The sequence below is a fragment of the Panthera leo genome, chromosome E2 (assembly GCF_018350215.1).
Source record: "Panthera leo isolate Ple1 chromosome E2, P.leo_Ple1_pat1.1, whole genome shotgun sequence".
Taxonomy (NCBI): domain Eukaryota; kingdom Metazoa; phylum Chordata; class Mammalia; order Carnivora; family Felidae; genus Panthera; species Panthera leo.
Window position 1 is genome coordinate 10,968,192 of NC_056693.1, and position 22,547 is coordinate 10,990,738.

General features: G+C 53.5%; 2 protein-coding genes across 4 annotated transcripts in view; one reads left to right on the forward strand and one right to left on the reverse strand.

Moving 5' to 3' along the window:
* Positions 1-2,387: 2,387 nt before the first annotated feature.
* FOXA3 (forkhead box A3) lies at positions 2,388-10,108 on the reverse strand. Its single transcript, XM_042919432.1, has 2 exons — positions 10,000-10,108; positions 2,388-4,117 (listed from the first exon to the last, which is right to left on the reverse strand). Exons 1-2 carry the CDS (start codon positions 10,066-10,068, stop codon positions 3,134-3,136), a joined length of 1,053 nt encoding a protein of 350 aa, XP_042775366.1. The 5' UTR covers positions 10,069-10,108; the 3' UTR covers positions 2,388-3,133.
* Positions 10,109-11,039: 931 nt separating this feature from the next.
* The window catches only part of SYMPK (symplekin), a 35,684-nt gene continuing 24,176 nt past the window's right edge, over positions 11,040-22,547 (forward strand). The window contains exons 1-8 of one of the 3 annotated variants that reach the window (XM_042918012.1): positions 11,040-11,144; positions 15,214-15,337; positions 15,482-15,547; positions 17,520-17,573; positions 17,665-17,738; positions 20,301-20,427; positions 21,119-21,368; positions 21,919-22,089. In XM_042918012.1, the coding sequence (XP_042773946.1) occupies positions 15,233-15,337; positions 15,482-15,547; positions 17,520-17,573; positions 17,665-17,738; positions 20,301-20,427; positions 21,119-21,368; positions 21,919-22,089 (847 nt within the window). In that variant the 5' untranslated portion in view covers positions 11,040-11,144; positions 15,214-15,232. Of the gene's footprint in view, positions 11,145-11,288; positions 11,792-15,213; positions 15,338-15,481; positions 15,548-17,519; positions 17,574-17,664; positions 17,739-20,241; positions 20,428-21,118; positions 21,369-21,918; positions 22,090-22,547 lie in introns of those variants that run through there. The other 2 variants (XM_042918013.1, XM_042918014.1) reach the window with 2 other exon arrangements.

Genomic DNA, 22,547 nt, shown 5'->3' on the forward strand with positions numbered 1-22,547 from the left:
ATATTTGGGCTGTTGGCCGGGGGGCGGGGGCCAGATCCGGAGGCCGCCTGGGAGAAGCCAGAAACCGCAGGGCTTCCTGCCTCGGGCCGGCCGACTCCGGGAGAGACCCCCAGGCCCGAGGGAGGGGGGCAGGCGCCCGGGGAGACTGAGGGCCTTTCTCTCGGCCCCAGTTGTTTTTTTCCAGGAACCAGGAGGAATTCCCCGGCCTGCCCAGGACAGCGAGGCCGGTGGGAAGGCTGACGCGAGCCAGCACGGCAGGGGCGGGGGAGGGTGACACACAGCCGCGGCGGCAGGGCGGGCACAGCGACAGAAATAGAGGGCCTGGCCTGCGAGGTGGCAGGTAGGGGCAGAAACTCGGGGAGAAGGAGGAGGGAGGCCAGAGATCCAAAGGCGGGAAAGGGAAGGCCGACCCCAGAAAGGAGTCACAGTCCCCAAGAGAAGGAGGGAGAGACCCAGAGCCCAGAGAGAGCAAGGGACAGAGTCAAAGCAATGGAGAGAATGAGAGAGAAAGCACAAGGCAGACCACAGAAGAGGAAGGCATCCCGAGGATGAGTAACATTTTCAAAACAGCCAAGAGACAAAGTCCAGAGACAGGGCTAGGGACAGGGTGCCACAGAAAGATGACACTAAGAGACAGAAAGATAGGGGTGCCTGGGTGACTCAGTCAGTTGAGCAGTCCGACTTCGGCCCGGGTCATGATCTCGCGGTTCGTGGGTTCGAGCCCCGTGTCGGGCTCTGCGCTGACAGCTCAGAGCCTGGAGCCTGTCTCGGATTCTGTGTCTCCCTCTCTCTCTCTCTCTGCCCCTCCCCACCGCCTCTCAAAAATAAATAAATGTTAAAAAAAAAAATTTTTTTTTTAAGAGACCGAAAGATGAACACAGAGAACCCGGGGGCGACATCACACAACACGTAAACAGACAGCCTTTGGTCTCTGAACGAATGCTAACGAACAAATGAATGAATGACCAGGCAAGCAAGAACCAAGAAAGGCAAACCCCGAATAAGGAAAGGAAAAAAAAAAAAACAAAAAAACCCAAAAAACCGAGAGCAGGCCTGGCTACCTGCTCTAGCCCGGCTGAACGATGTTGGCCTGGGGCCTTTCCTTCTGAACCTCCGCTTCTCCTCCGTGAAATGAGATCCGTGCGCTTGGGACATCTGAGCGACTGACACCAGACCCAGAGCCTAGGGAAGAGATCTGGGGGAACAGAGACACCCAGAGGCCCACAGCTCCCGAAGGCAGACCGAGCTCCTTCCCCCCACACGCCTGCGGGCAGAAGGGACCGGCGCGCTGCGCAAACCCAGGCGGACGCTTGTCAACACGCAGGCAGATGCCGACTCGCAGAGGTACACGTAAGACACGTCGTGACAGGCAGGCCCGCGACACGGATAGAGCCACACACAGATTCCTCGGGGCCGCGGGTTTGCAGACAAACTGAGACACAGACCCGCACCTGATAGTGTGAGACCCAGAAGGCCCCAGGGGTAGGTGTGCGAAGAGAACAGCATACACAAAACGGTAAGAAATCCCAGGCCAGCGGCGCCTGGGGGGGTCTCAGTCGGTTTCAGCGCCCCACTCTTGATTTCGGCTCGGGTCATGATCTCACGGTTTGTGGGTTGGAGCCCCGCGTCGAGCTCTGCGCTGACAGTGTGGACCCTGCTTGGGATTCTCTCTCTCTCTCTCTCTCTCTCTCTGTCTCTCTCTCTCTCCATGCCCCTCCCCCCGCCCCCCCTCCTGCTCCCGCCTGCACTCTCTCTCTCAAAATAAATAAATAAACATTAAAAAAAAAAAAAAAAAAAAAACACAAAATCAGGACACCTACAGTTAGCACCCAGGGTAAGAACAGACATGCAAACCCACACAATCGAGGGATATGAACAATAGGTAACAATCGGAGGTAACAACAGGCAGACCACAGAGACCTCAGTGGGCACAGTGATATCCTAGGACCAACAGAGGCCCACCCCCCCACACACCCACACACACGGAGAAGCCCCACACACCATGTCCTTCAATTAACGCCTTGTTTGTCCCTTCCCTTCCTCCCCAGCTTAACCAAAAATTGAGCAGCCCCCTGGTCTCCTTGGGCCCCAGAGCAAGAGGTGTGTGTCTGGGGAGTGGGGGTGGGGAGATGGCCTTGGTCACTGCCGAGCCACCTCCCCCTTCTGCCCTGGCCCCACTGCTGCGGGGGCTGCTATCTATGAGCAAACTGTCCTTGGGGTCAGGGACAGCAAAGAGCCAAAGGTCAGGTCGATGCCTCCCCCAGCCCCTCCCCCAGAGGCAGCCAGCTCCTGGGGGCCAGGGAAACGACAATTCAGGTGTTCAAGCCCCACAGGGCCCGCCGGCTAAGGAAACGAGACATTCAACGAGAGGCAGAAACAGTGCCTTTAATGGTCAAACACAGCCAGTATCCCGCTTCCCAGGCAAGAACCAGATTTCAGTAGAAGTTTCCCACACCCTAGCCAGTCCTTTCTGGATTCTCCTGGACCAGAGAGGGGGAATAGGCTCCCGAAAAAAACAAGGAATATTCTCACCTGCATTCCTCACTCAACTCGCACCAAAGAGATGGTGGTGACATGGCCAACACAGGGGCTGTGATAGCCGTCATGGTTCACTGGTTACGTCAGCCAACCAAGATAGTGGCCATCATGGCACCCAATGGGCCAAATAAAGATGTTATGCAGGATGTTGGCCAACTTGGCACCTCCTATGCCAAGAAGTTCCCCAAGAAAGAAGGGACCACAGCCCCCAACGGGGCAAATAAGTTGTAATTGCGATGGTGTCACCATCACATGCAAAGGGTCGGTCAAGAGGATGTCCGTCACCATGTCCAAAGGGCCAGCTAAGATGTCATCCAAGATGGCAGCCATCAGAGCACCCAATGGATCAACTTATAACATCGATCAATACGGCAGTCTTTGTAACACCCAGCGGGCCCACCACCATGTCAATGGCAGTTATCACAGTACCCAAAGGATAGACATGACGCCCACAGAGACAGCAGTCACCACAGTAACAGACCAGCCAAGATGTTGACTGACGGGACAAGCAAAGTGTCACCAGGTGGGTCAGGCCCCAAGGGCCAGATGGTGGGAGCTACAGCCATACCCCACCCACCACGCTCCCACGCCCCTGCTAGGATGCGTTAAGCAGAGAGCGGGAATAGACACCCTGGTAGTACACCCCAGGCTCCCCACCCTCTGCCCCATAGCCCCCAAACCCCACGTCCAGTTTAGGAGGTGCTGGTGTCTGCTCCGACATCAGGTTGTTGATGGAGAAGGGGTGGTTGAAATTGTAGGGTGCATCCAGCTTCAGCTCCCCTGGGAGCTCCAGGCCAGCGAAGTAGGGGGTGGAGGAAGGGGGAGAGCCACAGTCCAGAGCCCCCACGTCTTCCCCACCCTGGGCCTCGGGCTCAGGCGGCGGAGGCTGGGGCTGGGGGGGAGAGGTGACCGTGGCAGCAGGCGTGGTGGCCGGGGCGGCAGACCCTGCACTGTTCCTGGAGGTGGACGTCCCGCCAGCCCCCTTCTTCACCTTCTCCTCCAGCTTGAAGCGCTTCTGGCGGCGGAGGTAGCAGCCATTCTCAAACATGTTACCTGAGCTGGGGTGCAGGGCCCAGTAGGAGCCCTTGCCTGGCTTGTCTGGGGAGCGCGCCACCTTGACAAAGCAGTCGTTGAAAGACAGGGAGTGGCGGATGGAGTTCTGCCAGCGCTGCTGGTTCTCCCGGTAGTAAGGGAAGAGGTCCATGATCCACTGGTAGATCTCACTCAGGGTCAGCATTTTGCCCGGCGCCTGCTGGATGGCCATGGTGATGAGCGAGATGTAGGAATATGGCGGCTTGGCATGGGCCAGTGGCCTCCGGTAGCCTTTTGGCACCTCCTTCCCGTGCACCAGCCCCGGGCCCGGGCCCCCATACCCTGAGCTGCTGCCTCCACCAGTGCTGGCACCCAGGCCCGGGAAGGTGGGCCCCAGGGGTGCCGCGGGGGCTGGGGGCGCCAGCGGTCCTGAGGGCAGCGGAGAGGCAGGGAGCCCCCCGGGGGGGTAGGGAGAGCTCAGAGGGTTCAGGGTCATGTAGGAGTTGAGGGGGGCCATGGTGGGCACTGGGGTCACCGGTGAATAGACCTGCAAGGAAGAAGGACACAAGGGGAGAGGTCAGTGAGCTTCTACTCTGCTGGTCAGCAAAGGATCACTGGCCCCCTCTGTGCATCTATCCGTCTGTCTGCCTTGCCTTTTCTACAAAGTCCCTCCCATCCTTACCTCTCTCTGTGGATGGCTGTCTCTTGAAGTCTCTCTCTCTTCTCCGTCCTCATGCACCCCATCCCTGACCTCACCCTCCACCCCCCCCCCGGCCCCCCGTATACTGAAGCTCACCCTTTAAGTGGTTCTCAAAGTGTGGCCCAGGACACCCTGGAGAGTCTCCAAGACCCTTTCAGGGTGTCCATGAGGTCAAAACTATTTGCGTATAATGCTAAGATATTACTAGCCCTTTTCACTTTCTCTCATGAGTATCCAGTGGAGTTTTCCAGAGGCCACGGGGCAGGGGACATCGCAACAGACCAAATGTAGGAGCAGCCACAAGAATCCAGCTGTCTCCTATTGAACCAGACACTGAAGAGATTTGCCAAAAATATAACAGTGCCACTCCTCTCACTACATGTTTTGAAATATAGTTATCCTATCCTATTCTATTTTGTTCAATTATTTTGTTATCCTCTCCTCTCCTCTCCTCTCCTGTTCTATTCTATTCTGTTCTATTATTTTTTTATCCTCTCCTCTCCTCTCCTCTCCTATCTTATTCTATCCTATCCTATCCTATCCTATCCTATCCTATCCTATTTTGTTCTATTATTTTTTTTTATCCTCTCCTCTCCTCTCCTCTCCTCTCCTCTCCTCTCCTCTCCTGTTCTATTCTATTTTGTTCTATTATTTTTTTAAGTAGGCTCCATGCCCAATGTGGGGCTTGAACTGACAAGTCTAAGACTGGCCAACTGAGCCAGCCGGGTACCTCGAAATATACTCATTCATTCATTCGTTTTGAGAGAGAGACAGAGGCAAAGTGAAAGAGAGAGAGAATCTTAAGCAGCTTCCGCAATGAGCGTGGAGCCCAACTCGGGGCTTGATCCCATGATCCTGGGGTCAGGACCTGCACCAACATCAACAGTCGGAAGCTTGACTGACCAAACCACCCAGGCACCCCCAAAGTATAGTTATTTTAACAAAAAACACAGTATTTATACTAAAAAATTATTTTATTTTTTTATTAAAAATATTTGTAATGTTTATTTTTGAAACGGAGACAGAGCTCAAGCGGGGGAGGGGCAGAAAGAGAGAGGGAGACACAGAAGCTGAAACAGGCTCCAGGCTCTGAGCGGTCAGCACGGAGCCCGACGTGGGGCTCGAACCCACGAACCGCGAGATCACGACCTGAGCGGAAGCAGACGCTTCACCGACTGAGCCACCCAGGTCCCCCTAAAAAAGTATTATTTTTAAACTAATTAATCCATATCTTAAAAATTTTCTCAGTTGTAATCTCAAATGCAGTCATTTTTTTTTAGTGCAGTAACTCCTGATAGACATGATCCACATGAATGAAAGCTGTTTGGGGTCCTCAATAACTTTTTAAGCGTGTAAAGAGGTCTTGAAACTGAAAAAATTGAAAACTGCTGATCTCTCCAAACATCTCATCTACGTGGGTACTCTCCATCAATCTTTTAGGTTACAGAATTACAGTGGTTATAGGTCAAAAATGTTTCAGTATCCAAAATGATAGATTTCAATCTAATGTGTGTGTGTGTGTGTGTGTGTGTGTAAAATGTGTATTTCTTTTGAGAGAGAGAGAGCGCCAGCAGGGACGGGGCAGAGAAAGAGGGAGAAAGGGAGAATTCCAAGCAGGCTCACTGCTGCCAGTGCAGAGCCCAACTTGGGGCTTGAACTCACAAACCGTGAGATCATGACCTGAGCCAAAATCAAGAACTGAATGCTCAACCAACTGAGCCACCCAGGCGCCCCCCCCCCCCCGCCCCCAACCACCACAACCTAATATATTTTATGTAGTTACAATGTATCATCCAATCTAAGACATCCTCATTGGTAAGATGCAGCCTTGTTTCAAGTAGCAATAAGAATGGGGGGAAGAAAACAGGGTCAGTCCCTCAACGCTATTGACTAGAAGACCCATTCCAGACTGTAAAACATTTCAGAAACGTTCAAATGGGGAAAAACACGCATCTGCACTCAGTGGAATACGGCAGACGTTGCTAAGTCTCTCTAAATAACCCTCTATTCTTTCATCCATTGAACAAATATCTATTGGCCACCTACTTTGTGCCGGGCACAGCTCCAAACGCTTCACGGGGAAGGGTCTCCTTTTCAACCTTTACAAAGGTACTATGGGGGAGGTGCTATGATGACACCCATCGCATAGCTGGGCAAGCTGAGGCCCAGAGAGGCAGTCCAGGGTCACACAGTAAGAAGGGGGCAGAACTGGGATTCTGAATTTAGGCAGTCTGGCTCCAGACCACCACTCGGGATCGTGCTATAGAAGCAGTGACCAAGACAGATGCAAATGCCTCCCTTCGCAGACCTGACAGTCTAGCAGGAAGTGAACAAGACAAACAAGGAAAACGTAAAGCGGAGATTTCTCCCTTCTGGTGTGCATTTACCCTCCCATCCACTGTCTACCGTCGTCTCTCCCTCACAGCCCCGTCTGCCCTGCTCCCTCCCCACGCTGGGGTCTCCTGAGGCTCTATTTGGCTCTATTTCCTATTTCCGGGAGGAGCCACCTTTGCGGTGAGTCAGTGGGTCCTGTCTTAGACCCTGTCACTGCAAGGGTCTGCAGGTCCCAAAGTCCTGAGAGAAAAGGGAATTGCCAGGGTCACTCAGAGAGCCAGAGACAGGTGGGAACCAACCCTAGTCTGAGGGCAGGTAGAGAATCTCTCTCTCTCTCTCATGAACTTTCAGGTAGCTCTTTTGTCTCCTGTCTCTGAATCTCCCAGCTGGCTCCATGTGTATCTGTCCATCTCTTTCCCTGTCTCAGAACCTCTGTGCTCCTCCCCTCTCTCACTCCGCGGCTCCCTCCGTCTCTACTCCCCCTCTACTCCCCGATCTCTTCTAGCCGCCGTGTCCCTCCCCATCTCTTTCTCGCCCCTCTCTTTTCACCCCCTTCTCCAGTCTCTCCCTCTCCCTCATCTCTCCCCAACCCCCCTGCCTTTCCCTCCTCCTCTTTCCAACCCCATCTCTCTCTCCCCCACCCTATCTCTCCCTGTCTCTCTCTATCCCACTCCCCTGCCATGGCTCTTCCCCTCCAGCACATCTCTGTATCTCTGTTCTCTCCATTCAGCATCGCCGTCTCCCCAGAAGCCTCACAATGAAACTGGGAGTCACAGCTACCCCTCCTCCCTGCACCGGTCTCCCCACCACCACCTTGGCTGTGTCTGTTTTCTCCCCAGAATGAGGGAAGCGGGTCCTTCGGAGCTGAAGGGAGGCAGTGGACTCAGGGGCATCCACAGAGAGTTGGTAAATCCCTCTGCAACCTCCGCTCCAATTCTCCGACTCCATCGGACTCCTTTGTATCACAGAGGAAGACTGACCAGGACCCCAGGGCCCTCCTTTTCTGGTCCCCACCCACCCGGAAGTCCTCCTTCGCATCTGACCTCAAGCTCTCCTGCTGCCCTAATCCACCCTGGGCTTTCCCACGCCCTAGGGCTGGGATGAACCCCCAGTGTCCGGGTGTGAGCCTGTGAACCGGATCTCCCCAGCCAGGGCGGGGCTGAGACTGGGGGGAAGCCTTCAGGGGACCTGCACCCCCATCCCAGGAGGCTGGAATTTCTCTCCTTTCATTTCCTTATTGTCTCTGAGGAAGGGTGTGACAGCGGGCAGAGGAAGGCGGTGTGAAACCAGAAGCCTAGTTTTTGGTCCCAGCCCCAGTCCAGATCCTCAAGCAGCCCCCCAACACTCGGAGAGGCTTCGGGGTTCCCATCTCTAACAGGGGGGAGCCCTCGGACCAGCTGATCTGTAGAACTGGAGTCCAGGGGGGACACCCCAGGGTGCTAACTTTCCAATTTCCTTCCAGATGGGGAGCCTGATCCGGGGTGTCAATCACCCCAGCAGGAGGGTGCTGTGCGCAAGAAGCAGTTTGGGGACCCTCTTAGTTCTTAGATGCTGAGTGAGTGCAGATGTTTCTCTATTGTTCAGACCCAAGGGGGAGGAGGTGGCTTTGCTGGTGGCTGATCCAAAGGCTGGGGACACCATCAGATCGTATTTCCATTTCCAGCCCCCAACATGCCAACTCTTCCAAAATATGCCCCCCAGTGCTAATCCTCTCTAGACTCTCTAGACTGTCCTTGGATTTCTGACAGATTCCCTACAAATTCTTAAACTTCAGACTGTGCCCCAAATGGCAACTCCTCTGTCCTTAGACCCCGCAGGGCTTACTTCTTCAAGATGTGCCCCCCCCCAACACAGATCGGCAGTTGGTTCTCTTAAATCATGTCCCCAGGCTGAACTCTCTAGGGGTTCGGCTGGGATCCCTCACTCCCTGGGAGCCTCCACGTCGGACCTGGTCCGTGCCTTCCCCACTGCACAACCGATATCTCCAGTAGGTCCCAGCTCCGTCTCTCAGCACCCCCAATCCCTTCCCTGGTCGGCCCGCCCCACCCCACGTGCACCTCACACCTCCACAGCCCCAGGACTGGCCCCTCCCGGGCACCCTGCCAAGCCCCGCAGGCCTGGGGAACCAGGAGTCCCACCCTAAGCTTCAAACCCCAGACCCAGAACTCAGGCACGGTGGGGCCCCTGGAACCTCCAGATCTCAGAATCTTTGGAGCTCTCAGCCATTCCAGCCCCACTCCCACCTGAAGCCCAAAGCCTCCTTCCAGGTTAGGAACCCAAGTGTCTGGACCCCCATAATCCTCCTACCAGGACCCCTCCCCGGTCACTTCACAATCTTGACTCTCTGGAAAGAATGAGCCAAGGGGGAGCCCTTGCAGCAACTGGAATGGGAGTTAGACTTGGGTAAGGACTTTCGGTCAGCTGAGGTGCGGGAATTAAGATACACCCCGCCCCCTACTCCAAGGGCGGCCTTGTCGAAGGTGGGACAGTAAGGACGTTGGCAATTACTGGAGATAACTGGAAGGGGGGGTGGTGGTGTGAAATCTGAAACCCTCCAGCCTCCAATTAGGAGTATCCCTGCTGAGGGTCTCTGAAAACAATTAAACCACTGAAGTTCAGTCGGGAGGGGTAAGGATCAGGAGTCGGGATGGAGGGTGGAGACTGACCCCTCTCCAGCCAATGCCGTGGCTCACATCTGCTCTCAGGCTCCCAACTCTGACCCCATCTGGGCCCCCATCTATCTGAGCCCCAACTCTCACCCACCTGTTATTATATTACAGACTCCCCCAAACCATGTCTGGTTTCTTAACTCTGAGCACCAATCCCTATTTTCTGATTCCTAGAGCGCCACCCCCATGTTTATCTCCCAGCCCCCAATTCTGATTTCTACCCCAGAACCCCCATCTTTAACTATATTCTAACCTTGAGTTCCCCGCCTCAGGCTTTCCTTCACGGTGACCCCTTTCTCTCATCTCTTCGTTCCGGTCTTCCTCCCCCCACCCCCCCCCCCATTTTGAACCCCATTTCTCAATCCCCCCAGCTGGGTCCCCTATCCTGGACCTCGGATTCCCATCTTTGGTTTTTAACATTTCAGTCCCTTGGATTTGGGGGTCCCCGAGCCCCGGTCTTCACGCGTAAACTATGACCTGACCCTTGCCTAAATTTTTCTGACTCCCATTTAAGCCCTGGCTCCGGTCAGCCTAAACCGCAGTCCCGTGCTTCGCCCCCCCCCCCCCCCCCCATCCCTGACTCTTACACCTGGTCTCGGTGTCTCCAGTTCCTCCGCCCCTCAACTGCGGTTGGGGCCCCCATTTAATCCCCATCCTTGTCCTCGATTACGCCCGCACCCTGATTCCTGCCCCCCGCTTCCCGCTCCGCCATCCCCGAGGACACACCTCGCCCGCCTCCGGGTAGTAGCTCCACTCGGCCAGGTCATGGGCCTCCATCTTCACAGAGCCCAGCATCCCCCGGGCCCGCGCCCCCTCCCGCCCCCGCTCCGGCCCGGGGTGGGGGGGGAAACCGAGCGCTTCAGATCTCTCAGCCGGCACGGCCCGAGTTCCGACCGGTGCCCGCCCGTCCGACCGCCCGGGGTCCCAGCCGTCCTGGGCGCCGCGGGAGGCGGCCACGCTTTATAGCTGGGACACCCCCCCCCACCCCCCCGCTCTCGCCCGCCCCGGGCTCCCCTCCCGCCTCCCCGAGGGCCGGCGCGCTCGGGCTGGGGCGCCCCCTGCGGGATTGCGAGGAGATAGACCTCAGGCGCCGGGAGCCGCAGCCCGTGGCCGAGAAAGCTGGAGGTGGCCGAAGAGGGACGGAGCTGCAGGTGGGAGACGCTGCGGATGCTAAAGCCAAGCGCAGAGCTCTGGATCTTTTCTACTCCGGTGGGTTTCATCATCTCGACAGGAGAGGGCGAATAGCCAGAGCCCAGTATGACGGCGGCGGAGGAAAGGGGGCTCAGAGCGCAGTGGATTGCAGAGGTCCTTATGCTACTGTAAGGACCGTGAGAGGCCCTCGAACCCACATTCCCACTGGACAGACTGGATGATTGGAGCTTCCGACAGCTGGAAGTGCTCCAGCCTGTGTAAATGGTCAGGACCAACGGTGGAGGGGATCGGAGCCTCTGCTGGGGTTCCACTGGGGCGACAGACCATCTCCAGGACCTAAGAGCTTCGTCGCCCGGACTGTCCACTGGCTCTAACGCCAGCCGTCCAGGGACTCGGAACCACCGAGAACTCCATTTCCCAAAAGCCTCTACCTTCCTTTCCGTCCAGTGCCTCTGCCAAGGGACTACATTTCCCTTAAGGCACGGCGCTCCAAGGCCGGAAACGAAGGGCGCCCCAGCGTGGTCTGGCTGAGGGCGGAAGGCCGCTCGCGCAGCCGGAGGTAGGGGCGGGTTCGGGCCGCACCGTGGACTCCATTTCCCGGCGGCCCCGCGCGCGCGGCGCGTGCGCAGTGTCCCGGCGGCGAACGGAAGATGGCGACGGCGGCGTCTGCGAAGAGGCGCTGCTGAGGGGGCGCGAGGGGGACGGAGGCCGGCGCCGCGGTGAGCGGGGGGCGGCGTGGGGGCCCGGGAACGAAGGGAGGAGGGACCCCCCCAAGCGGCAGGGGCGCTGGCCGGGGGGTTGGGGCGCTGCGAGGAAAGGGGAGCAGTGACGTTCGGGACCCCAGTTTCTTCCCCTGCTCAGGACCCTCCCGTGGCTCCCCAGTGCCCTCAGGGCAAAGTTCCAACGTGGCCCCCAAGGCGCGTCGGCCCCGCCGGCCTCGGCTCGGCCTCTCTGCCCGCTCCTCACTTCGCACAGCTGCCCTGGCCTTCCGGTTCCTCAAACTCGCCATGGGCCTTCCCGCCTCAGGCTTTTTGCACATGCTGTCCCCCCTCTGCCCGCAACATCCTTTTACCCATTCTGCCTGGCTAACTCCCATTCATCTTTCGGGTCTCGGCACCAACGTCACTTCCTATGCGAAGCCCTCCTTTCCCGCCCTCCGTCCCGAAATCCGCCTGTTAAACGCTCTCATAGGTCCCTCTTCCTTTCCTTCACGTCACACGTGGTCTGATTTACCATTGGACCTTTATTTGTGAGGCTTTTTGATTAGGTCCTTGACCGTGAGCTCCACGGGGACAGGGAGGGACTGAGTATGTGTTGGTCATCGCCGAATTCCCAGCACGGCGCTGGTCGCACTGAAGACACCCGGGTACTGTTCGTTGAATGAATGAATGAATGAAAGATAGTCCTGGGGTTACTGCGTAAATGAGGGGAGTCGTCGTACTCCCGGGTGGGAGTATACCGGGAGGGAAAGGGAAACAATGAGCGTTGGCAATAGCCAAAAGGCTGCAAACACCCCAGATGTTCTTCACTAGGCAGGAAGGGCTGGCGGAAAAAAAGCTGGTTAACATCCACGTGATAAAAAGCTATGCAACCGTAAAAAGGAATGAGGGGCTGGGGGGGAAGGGAAGGAAGAAAATGCCTGTACACGGATACAGAGAGTGGGCTCCGGAATATCTTAAGTGAAAACGGGTGAAATGGAAGGCAGGGCTTATTATATGCGCCCCCCCCCCTTTTTTTTTTTACAAGAGAAAGGGAAATGTGTTTATGCCCCACGACAGCAAAGGATAAACCAAAAAGTAGAAGAGGAAGAACGCAGGGCAAATAAGAAAAAAAAAAAAAAATAGTAAATAAATAAAAAATAAAGTGGAAGATGTCAACGCATTATTATCGTGGACAGAGTGGAAAGGTTCGTCATGAAAAAGGTTTATTGTGATCTGGTAAGAGACAGCAGTCTGCTGGCTGTCAGGTGACCATGCCCCCCTTGTGTTGGATGAACAGACCTGGGACGGGAGTAGGTGTTCCATTCAGAGAGGCAGCCCCGCGTGGTGGGGAGGAGGACAGATCCTGCCGTCCTACTGCTGGGTCTGCGTTTTAGAAGCTGTGAGCCTTCGGTCAAGTGACTTTCCCTCCCTTGCCTTCCAATTTCCTCATCTGTGAAATGGAGATTAAAAATAAGACCTGTCTCAGGGCACCTGGCTGACTCTCAGTGGAGCATGCAATTCTTGATCTCAGGGTGGTGAGTTCAAATCCCACGTTGGGTGTGAAACCTGCTTTAAAAAATAAAAATAAAAATAGTACCTGCCTCAAAGAGTTGGTGCCGTGGGGTTTAAATAAGTGAATATATGTATTAGAATTGTGCCTGGCACGTTAGCTATTATTTTTCAGACATTCTAGAACCAAAGGGCATGGATACTAAGTCCAGTGGTTGCTGAAGCCCTTTGGCATTCCCTCAGATATTTACCGAGCACTTAATAGGTGCCGAGCGCTGTTCCATGCTGAAGATCTAGAAAGTGAACACACACACACACACACACACACACACACACACACACACACACACACGTGTACACCCCGGCTTTCATGGAGCTTATGAATATATAGTATGTTGGTGGTAATAAATGGCTGTGTAGAAAAAGAGTAACACAGTTGGAGAAGGAGACGGAATTGACATGTAAAATAGGGAAGACCTGGGGCACGGAGACTGGAGGAAAACGAGGACAGAGGTGGAAGCAGCCACTCATAGGAGGTCTTGTAGTGAGGATGATGGCTTTGCCTCGAAGCAAGATGTGGGTGTGACAGATGGCAGGGAGACAGGAAGGAGGTCTTTGGATACTCATTCATTCAGCCGACCTCGAATTACGCATTCAGCCGACCTCGAATTACGCTCCTTTTGGAAAGTGTGTCTTTTTTTGCCTTCAAAGGATCATTAACAGTCTGTGCAACATCCTTCAGATCTTTTCAGGCGTACCTAAAAATAGTAGTTGTACTTATCACATGTGTTATGTATGTCTCCTAAGTTATCTAGTCCTCAGAATGGTCCTGGGAGGGTAAACATTGTTACCACCCCTATTCTATAGAAAAGGAAACAGACCCGGTTCATTCTGTGTGTCCACACACAAACTTGACAAAAAGGAATTGCTCTATTCTGTGGTCTGTGGGCTGATGCAGACGCGTCGTTTTTTTTTTTTTTTTTTTTTTTTCAACATTTTTTATTTATTTTTGGGACAGAGAGAGACAGAGCATGAACGGGGGAGGGGCAGAGAGAGAGGGAGACACAGAATCGGAAACAGGCTCCAGGCTCCGAGCCATCAGCCCAGAGCCTGACGCGGGGCTCGAACTCACGGACCGCGAGATCGTGACCTGGCTGAAGTCGGATGCTTAGCCAACTGCGCCACCCAGGCGCCCCAGGACGCGTCGTTTTTTGATAACACGTTGAGATCCACCAGATTTATTTTACTGTTTTCTCCCACTTCCGCTTTTTGGTTTATCTTTTCAGTCTTTTTAAAGTATGTATGCGTACGTACGTATTTCCCTTTTGTAAAAAGGGAGCAGGGGCACCTGGGTGGCTCGGCCGGGCAGACGTCCGACTTCAGCTCAGGTCATGATCTCACAGTTCGTGGGTTCGAGCCCCGTGTCGGGCTCTGTGCTGACAGCTCAGAGCCTGGAGCCTGCTTCCGATTCTGTGTCTCCCTCTCTCTTTGCCCCTCCCCCACTCATGCTCTGTTTCTCTCAAAAATAAATATTAAAAAAAGGGCGGGGAGAGCATACAGTAAACATCTGCTTCCACTTTGCTTGTTTTCACTTAACATACACTGGAATCCACTGGTTATCAATGCAGAGACATTTTCCTCACTTCCTTATACAGTTTCCTCCTTTCTTTATGCAGTTGCCTAGTATTTTATTATGTGAATTTATCATGGTTTTTCAGCCACTCTCCCTGTTGGAGAATCCTTGGGATGCTAACAGTCTTTTGCTGTTGGGAATAATGCTGTAATTGATCCTTATTTCATAGTTTTGCCAAGTGTGACTTTGGGACAGATGCGCAAGTCTCGCCTCCCCCCCCCCCCCCCTTTTAAATATAAAATGTTCATTTTGAAGAGAGAGAAAGAGCGTGAACAGGGGAGAGGCGGGTGGGGGGACAGCAGATCCAGAGCCAGCTCTGTGCTGGCAGCAGAGAGCTGGACATGGGGTTCGAACTCAGGACCACGGTGAGATCATGACCTGAGCTGAAGTCAGATGCTTAACTGACTGAGCCACCCAGGCACCCCTTCTCCTCCCCTTTAAACAAACAAACAAACAAACAAAAACCCTCCAGAGTATTCCAGAAAATGGTTGAAACGTTTCTTTAGGCCTTTTCTGATGTGAATACTTAGCATGTAGGACTCTGTGACTGGTGCTCCTCAGAGCTATGTTTTAGAAGACTTGCTCTCACTTCTAGTCCAGAGTACAGCCCAGATGGCAAGACGGGGCGCGGAAACCAGCGAGGTGGCTGCTGTGTGTCCATTCGTTCAGTCATTCGGCAGACGTTTGTGGTCAGCCTGCTGTGTGTAAAGTGCTGGGGGTGAGGCTTGGTACTCCACGAGGTACTGCCTCTGACCTGGGAGGCATCAGTTTCTCCCAGATTATAACCCCCAAGTCTGAGACAGACCTTGGATCGGGGAGGGACTTCGGAAGACCCAACAGGGACGAGGCAGAATGGAAAGGAGGGTTGAGCCCTTTGTGGAGTGGGGGTGAAGGTCCAGCCCATCCGCAGGGCCCTGGAGCTTGATCTCTCCTCTCCTTTTCCAGGCGATACGGGACAGCAGGCATGGCAGGCAGCAGCGGAGATAGTATCACTCGTCGGAGTGTGGCATCCCAGTTTTTCACACAAGAGGAGGGGCCGGGCATCGATGGCATGACCACCTCAGAGAGAGTGAGCACGGAGAGAAGGGCTTGGAATGGGGAGCCACAGCCCCTGTCTTGGGGCGGTCCGCCCCCGGGTGACGGGGCCCAGGGGGTGCCAACGGGGCTGGGCTGGCCCGGCTAGCACCGTCACCTGCCTCTCCCCTCCGTCCAGGTGGTGGATCTCCTGAACCAGGCGGCGCTGATCACCAATGACTCGAAGATCACAGTACTCAAACAGGTGAGGGGGTAGGGGGATGCTGGCCAGAGCAGCGCGAGGGTAGGGGGCGGTGGGAACATGCACAAAACAAGATGCCGGTGTCACACCGGCGTCCACGTTTAAGCATTTAGGATGTGCTTGCTGTGGTGCTCAGTGCCATACAGGCATGTTCTCACTTAATTCTCACAAAAGCTGAGAGGCAGGGTACTTTGGTCCCCAGTTTCTTTTTTTTTTTTCTTTTTTCTTTTTTTTAATTTTTTTTAACGTTTTATTTATTTTTGAGACAGAGAGAGACAGAGCATGAACGGGGGAGGGGCAGAGAGAGAGGGAGACACAGAATCGGAAGCAGGCTCCAGGCTCCGAGCCATCAGCCCAGAGCCCGACGCGGGGCTCGAACTCATGGACCGCGAGTTCGTGACCTGAGCCGAAGTCGGCCGCTTAACCGACTGAGCCACCCAGGCGCCCCTGGTCCCCAGTTTCTACAGAAGGCAGCAGAGTCTCAGGATTTAAAAAAAAAAAATGAGCCTCGGGTCAGTCTGCTGGAGCTGGCTGAACCAGGACTTGAATGCTGGGCTCCACCTCCAAATCCGCTGCTCTTCATGCTTGTATTTCCTCACTGCCGGGTTTCTGTCCAGTGGGGAAGACGTGCAGGTCACCAGACGGTGGGAGCAGAGTGGGCAGGGCTGGGATGGAGGAGCCCAGCCTGCTGACCTGGCCTAGGGGTGGGGAGTCAGGGAGGGCTTTCTGGAAGAGGGGACATGAGAGCTGAGACCTGGAGGACAAGGAGAGAAGCAGGCTAAGTGAGAGAGGGAGAGTGTCTCCAGCAGAGGGCACCATCGGTCATGCAGAGGCAAAAGAAGGCGTGAAGACTTAGATGGGAGTGGGGGCTGGATGTGGTTCAGACCAGGAGGCAGGTGAAGTTCGGGAGCCAGGGGTTTGGGTTGGCCGAATGAGAACCCTCGTTCTGCTACTTGCTCGGCGTGTGGCCTTGGGTAGCTGACTCCTCAGCAGTGGAAGCCACGCCTGTGCTGGCACTGGGCCTAGATGTGACCGTCTGTGGGAAGGGCTAATTCCAAAGAGCCTGGCAAGTACAAGAGCATCAGGAGACGGGTTCTCACTGTCATAACTGGCAGTGTGAATGGGGAATAGAAACACGGAGAGTGGAGAGAATTGATGGATGGGCCTCAGGAAGGAATTCGGGCAGCACTTTCCTCTTTTCTTTAGCCCCTTTGTATATCATGTGCTCGCTACCCACCAGGACCCTGTGCCCTGTATGATCTTCTTACTTTTAAAAAAAAAATTTTTTGGGGGCGCCTGGGTGGCGCAGTTGGTTAAGCGTCCGACTTCAGCCAGGTCACGATCTCGCGGTCCGTGAGTTCGAGCCCCGCGTCAGGCTCTGGGCTGATGGCTCGGAGCCTGGAGCCTGTTTCCGATTCTGTGTCTCCCTCTCTCTCTGCCCCTCCCCGGTTCATGCTCTGTCTCTCTCTGTCCCAAAAATAAATAAAAAACGTTGAAAAAAAAAAATTTTTTTTTTAACGTTTATTTATCATTGAGAGACAGAGAGAGACAGACCGTGAGCAGGGAAGGGGCAGAGAGAGAGGGAGACACAGAATCTGAAGCAGGCTCCAGGCTCTGAGCTTGTCGGCACAGAGCCCGACACGGGGCTCGAACTCACAAGCCAAGAGATCATGACCTGAGCCGAAGTCGGACGCTTAACCGACTGAGCCACCCAGGCGCCCCCCGTATGATCTTCTTATTCAAGCCTCACAGGAGCCCTGTGAGTTGGCATTTCAGATCCCCGTTTTATAGAAGAGCAAACAGACTCAGGGGAAGCCAACCTGCCTGGGCCGTGGTTGGGAGTGGCAGAGCCAGGATTTGAACTGAGTTTATCTGCTGCCTCCCTCCATGCTGTGTTCTACACACTCCTATCTGTACTGACTGGCCCCTGGTTTTATACGTATGGCCCTCCTCCTCATCCCCAGTCTCCTTCCAGGTCCAGGAACTGATCATCAACAAAGATCCCACACTACTGGACAACTTCCTGGACGTGAGTGACCAACGGGAGAGAAAAGATGTGGGTGTAGAGGGAAGGGGAAGGATCCTGGTGCAACCCTGACCCACCTTCCTGATGTTGGCAGGAGATCATCGCTTTCCAGGCGGACAAGTCAATTGAAGTGCGCAAATTTGTCATCGGCTTCATCGAGGAGGCATGGTACGGGGTGGCGCAGGGAGCCCCCGGGAGCGCCCCTGGTGGAGACCGCCTCTTCAGCTCCCTGCCTGGCCCTACCCTCTGCTTCTCAGACCCATTTTCCCTCCCATGCGCACTGATTCCTCAGCAAATATTTAATAAGGTCAAAATCTTGGAGTCATTCGTGATTCCTCTACTTCTCCCACACTTCACATCTATATCATCAGTAAGGACCGTTGGCTCTACCTTCAGAATTTAAACAGTATCTAACCATTTTTCAACCACTTCCTGGGCCATTAGGCTGCTCTAAGCCACCATTACTTCCTCCCTAGATGACTTCAGGGAGGGGCCTTTCTGGTTCCCCTGCTTCCACTTTCTCTCCTGTTTAATTGAACTGAAATTCACATGACATAAAATCGACTACTTTAAAAAAAAATTTTTTTAATGTTTACTTCTTTTTGAGAGAGAGAGAGACAGAGCGTGATCGGGAGAGGGGCAGAGAAAGAGAGAGAGGGAGACACAGACACCAAAGCGGGCTCCAGGCTCTGAGCTGTCAGCACAGAGCCCCATGCGGGAGTTGAACTCACAAACCGTGAGATCAGGACCTGAGCCAAAGTCGGACGGTTAACCGACTGAGCCACCCAGGTGCCCCCAAATTAACTATTTTTCAGTGGACAGTTCAGTGACATTTATAGTACATTCACCCATCTAGTTCAAACATTTTTATCCTTCCCAGAGGAAATACCATAACCATTCCCTGCTTCCTTCTTACGGCAGCCAGAGTGATCCTGTTAAAATGTCAATCAGATCTTGGCAGTCCCCTGCTGTCAGACCTCCACTGGCCCACTGTCTCACCTAGATTGAAACCCAGACTCTTCCCCCTCACGTCATCTGCTCCTGGTGGCCTCTCTGATCTTCACTCACATCCTCCAGCCCCCCCGCCCCTCCCCCCTGTTGTTCCTTAAAAAGCTCTGTTCTCTCAGCTTGCTGTACCTGCAAAGGATGCTCACCTCCCCCTACGCCCCACCCCGGGAGCCACCTGGCTCGCTCCTTCACTTCCCTCTGGTCTTCCTCAGTAAGCCTTTCCTGGCCACGCCAGTCCACTGCCATACCTCTGGCATCCCCATCTGCACTGTTTTTTTATAGTGTTTTTACTAGTTGGAAATACCTTGACGCTTTTTCTTTCAAAAATGTCCACCCTGTGAGGACAGGCCTTCTCTGTGTTGTGGACCACTCTATCCCAGTGCCTGGAACAGTGTTGGCACGTAGGAGGAACTGAATACATACCGGTTGAACAGAAATTGCATCGCAGTGGTGACCACATGGCACGCTTACTGTGCCATGCCCTGTGTGAAAACCTCTCCTCTGTTTTCACCTGTCATCTTCGCAGCAGCCTTGGCTCTGTTATCCTCCTTTTAAGGGAACGGAAACGGAGGCTCAAAATGATAAAGTGATTTGTTCAAGCTGAGTCATTTGTTCATTCAGCATTTACTTGGTGCTTTGTGACGCAGGAAATAAAATAGCCCCTATTTAGTGACTGTTTTCTGTTTGTCAGGCACCATACCGAACGCTTTACCTAGTTACCTACTTTGATTCTCAAAACAACACCATGGATTAGTTATTTGGCCCATTTATCTCAAGACAAAACCGTGACTCAGAGAGGTGAAGTAAGTTTCCCAAGATCACATGGCCAGTATGTGGCGGGGCTGGGATTTTAACCCATTATCTGTAATGCCATTGCCCAGATTCGTAATCGCCACCTTTTACTGGGAGAATATGTGGTAAATTTCCAGAGTTTGCAGAAAAACCGAATGTTTAGCAGGTACGTGCCAGGCATTTGTGTGAGCCTGTAGGAATACAACAGTGAGTAAGTACAGATACTGTTTCTGCCTTGATGGAGCTGGCAGTTGAGTTTCACATTTTTTTTTGACCGATGAGTTTAATATTTGACTTCACGTTGTAGAATGTCGTGAAAATTACATTCATGACCTGAGCTCTAGGTGTGGCCTTCCTGAAGTTTTTAGTTCATCAAGCAAATAATGTATTTCATTCTCAACAGAAAATGGGGCTCCACTAGGACTGACTTTGAAAGGGTCCCCTGCTTTCAGAGGCCCCACATTGAGGTAAACAAATTAGTAAAGAAGACCAGCGATTACATAAAGCGAAGTGCTTTCTAGTAATGCCAGCCCGTATTTACAGATGCTTTCTATCCTGTTCTAAGTACTTTACAAGTATTGTTGCAGTGTTCACAGCAAGCTGTGAGGTAAGTAGTCTCCTAGACGAGACAGTTGGCTTGGCCAGATTCACACCGTTGTCTGGCAATGCCGTGCCTTACGTGAACAGCAGAGTCCTAACAGTGAAAGAATGGGCTTTGCAGCACTAACCTAGAGAGGAGGTTCATGGGTGGCTAAGTCTGAAGGTGCCAAGCATTGTTTGCTGACAGGGCAGGTGCAGTCCCTGACTTTGCCCCGCCTCTACTCCAGTCTCCTGACGTTGATCCCAATTTCCCTTTCCTCATGGACCCCAGGCTCCCATCACATGCCCAAAGAACCAGCTTGCCCTTGCCATTTTTTCTCCATCCCCCAGCAAACGAGACATTGAGTTACTCCTGAAACTGATCGCAAACCTCAACATGCTCTTGAGGGATGAGAATGTGAATGTGGTGAAGAAGGCCATCCTCACCATGACCCAGCTCTACAAGGTGGCCCTGCAGGTAAGCGCTCCCTCCCACCGGGGGGCGTCCCGATCTGACAGGTCTCATTTATAGCCTCCTTGGTTAGACAGGGACAGCTGTGTTAAACCAGGGACGGGTCAAATTCTTTATGGGCAAGATGTGCTGTTGCTTTTTGGGAACAGACAACAAAGGGGTCTAATGTCCCAATGGTCAGGGAATCCCCATTCATCCATCCATCCGTGCATTTAACAAACATTCCCTGAGTACTTCCTCTGTGACTCACAGGGGCCTCAGTGGTGCTTACGGCCTAGTGAGAGAGACCGACTTGTGTCAAAAGCATCACAGAAATTTTAATTTTAGATCGTAGTAAGTTCTATAAGGAAAAGAACACACTGTGATGTGGTATTCTTTAGCGTGAATGAAATAAATGAATCCATTTGATTTCTGCTGCCATGTCGTGAGGTCAGCGTTGTTATCCCTTTGTCGTAAGATTTGAGCCTCTTCACTCCGGGTTGTTAACCGTGCGTGAACCTCATGATGGCGGAACCAAACCTGTCGCGGTCATCACTGGGCCTTGTCCCCACCATCACCTAGCACAGGGTCTGGGGCAGAGGTGTAGCTCAGTAGATGTTTTCCAGATGAATGTATGCGTCACCATTTGTGGACCTCTGAGTAGTGATGGAGTTGGCGATGTCTTGTCCCCGTCCCTCTGTCCCTGTCCCTCTCGCAGTGGATGGTGAAGTCACGAGTCATCAGTGAGCTCCAGGAGGCCTGCTGGGACATGGTGTCCGCCATGGCTGGTGACATCATACTGCTGCTGGATTCTGACAATGACGGCATCCGCACCCACGCCATCAAGTTTGTGGAGGGCCTCATTGTCACCCTGTCACCCCGCATGGCAGACTCGGAGGTGCCCCGCCGCCAGGAGCATGATATCAGCCTGGACCGCATCCCCCGGGACCACCCCTACATCCAGTACAGTGAGTGCCACCCATCAGCCTGTCCCATTTGTCAGTCACTCTACACCAACTACCCTCCTCCGCCCCTGTTTTCTCTCTTAGTTTTTCATTTCTGGAGACAGTATAAGACGGTTAAGAGCCCAAATGCTAGGGTCAAATCCTAGCTTCAACACTTATTATATGAACGTGGGCGAGTTACTTCTCTCTGAACTTCATTTCCTTTTCCACGGGTTTGTAGTGAGGTCCCATGAGGAGGTGAGCACTTAGTAAATGCTGGCTGGTTTTAAGAGTTTTCTTAAAAGTAGGCTCCATACCCAGTGTGGGGTTTGAATTCATTACCCTGAGATGAAGAGTGGAATGCTCTACCAACTGAACCAGCCGGGCGCCCCTAAATTTTTATGCTCATTAATAGTCCATCTCCTAGGACTCATCAGCCACTAAATTTTCTGGTCTTTTCCAGCCATTCTGAGCCATGTGTAAGGGTCTCTCCCCTTTTGGCCCCAAAGGCTGCTTTCTCCAGAGGCCAGGGAGAAAGGCCCCTGCTAACTGGTTCTTTTCTCTCCCTCATTAGATGTGCTGTGGGAAGAGGGCAAGGCAGCTTTGGAGCAGTTGCTCAAGTTCATGGTGCATCCCGCCATCTCCTCCATCAACCTGACCACAGCTCTGGGCTCCCTTGCCAACATCGCCCGCCAGAGGCCCATGTTCATGTCAGAGGTGATCCAGGCCTACGAAACCCTGCATGGTAGGTTGGGCCACTGCCCTCCCACTCTCCACTGGCCAGTCTGCTCCTTCCTGAGAAAATGTGAGCCGGGTAGTGGGTCCCTGAGGGATTCATCATTCTGGTAGGTCTGGACACAGGAGGCATTCTTTAGACAGGAATCTTTGGTTGCGTATGACAGAAACCTGGTTCAAAGCTGGCTTTAATATTAAGATATGTGTGGGTGAAATGATATGATGTCTGCTAAATACTTTAAAATGTTCCAGACTCTCCCGCCCCCACCAAAAAAAAAAAAAGAAAAAAAGGGCAGGGTAGATGTGCCAAGATATAAGCAGAGTGTTGATGGGTACTTGGTTATTTGTTATACTCTTTTCTCTGCTTTTGTGCATGTATGAAAACTGAAATGTCTGGGGTTGAGGCGTGAATATGTACAGATCGTGGAACTGTCTCCATTTCTTGGCTCTTATTTTCTCCTTGTTGGC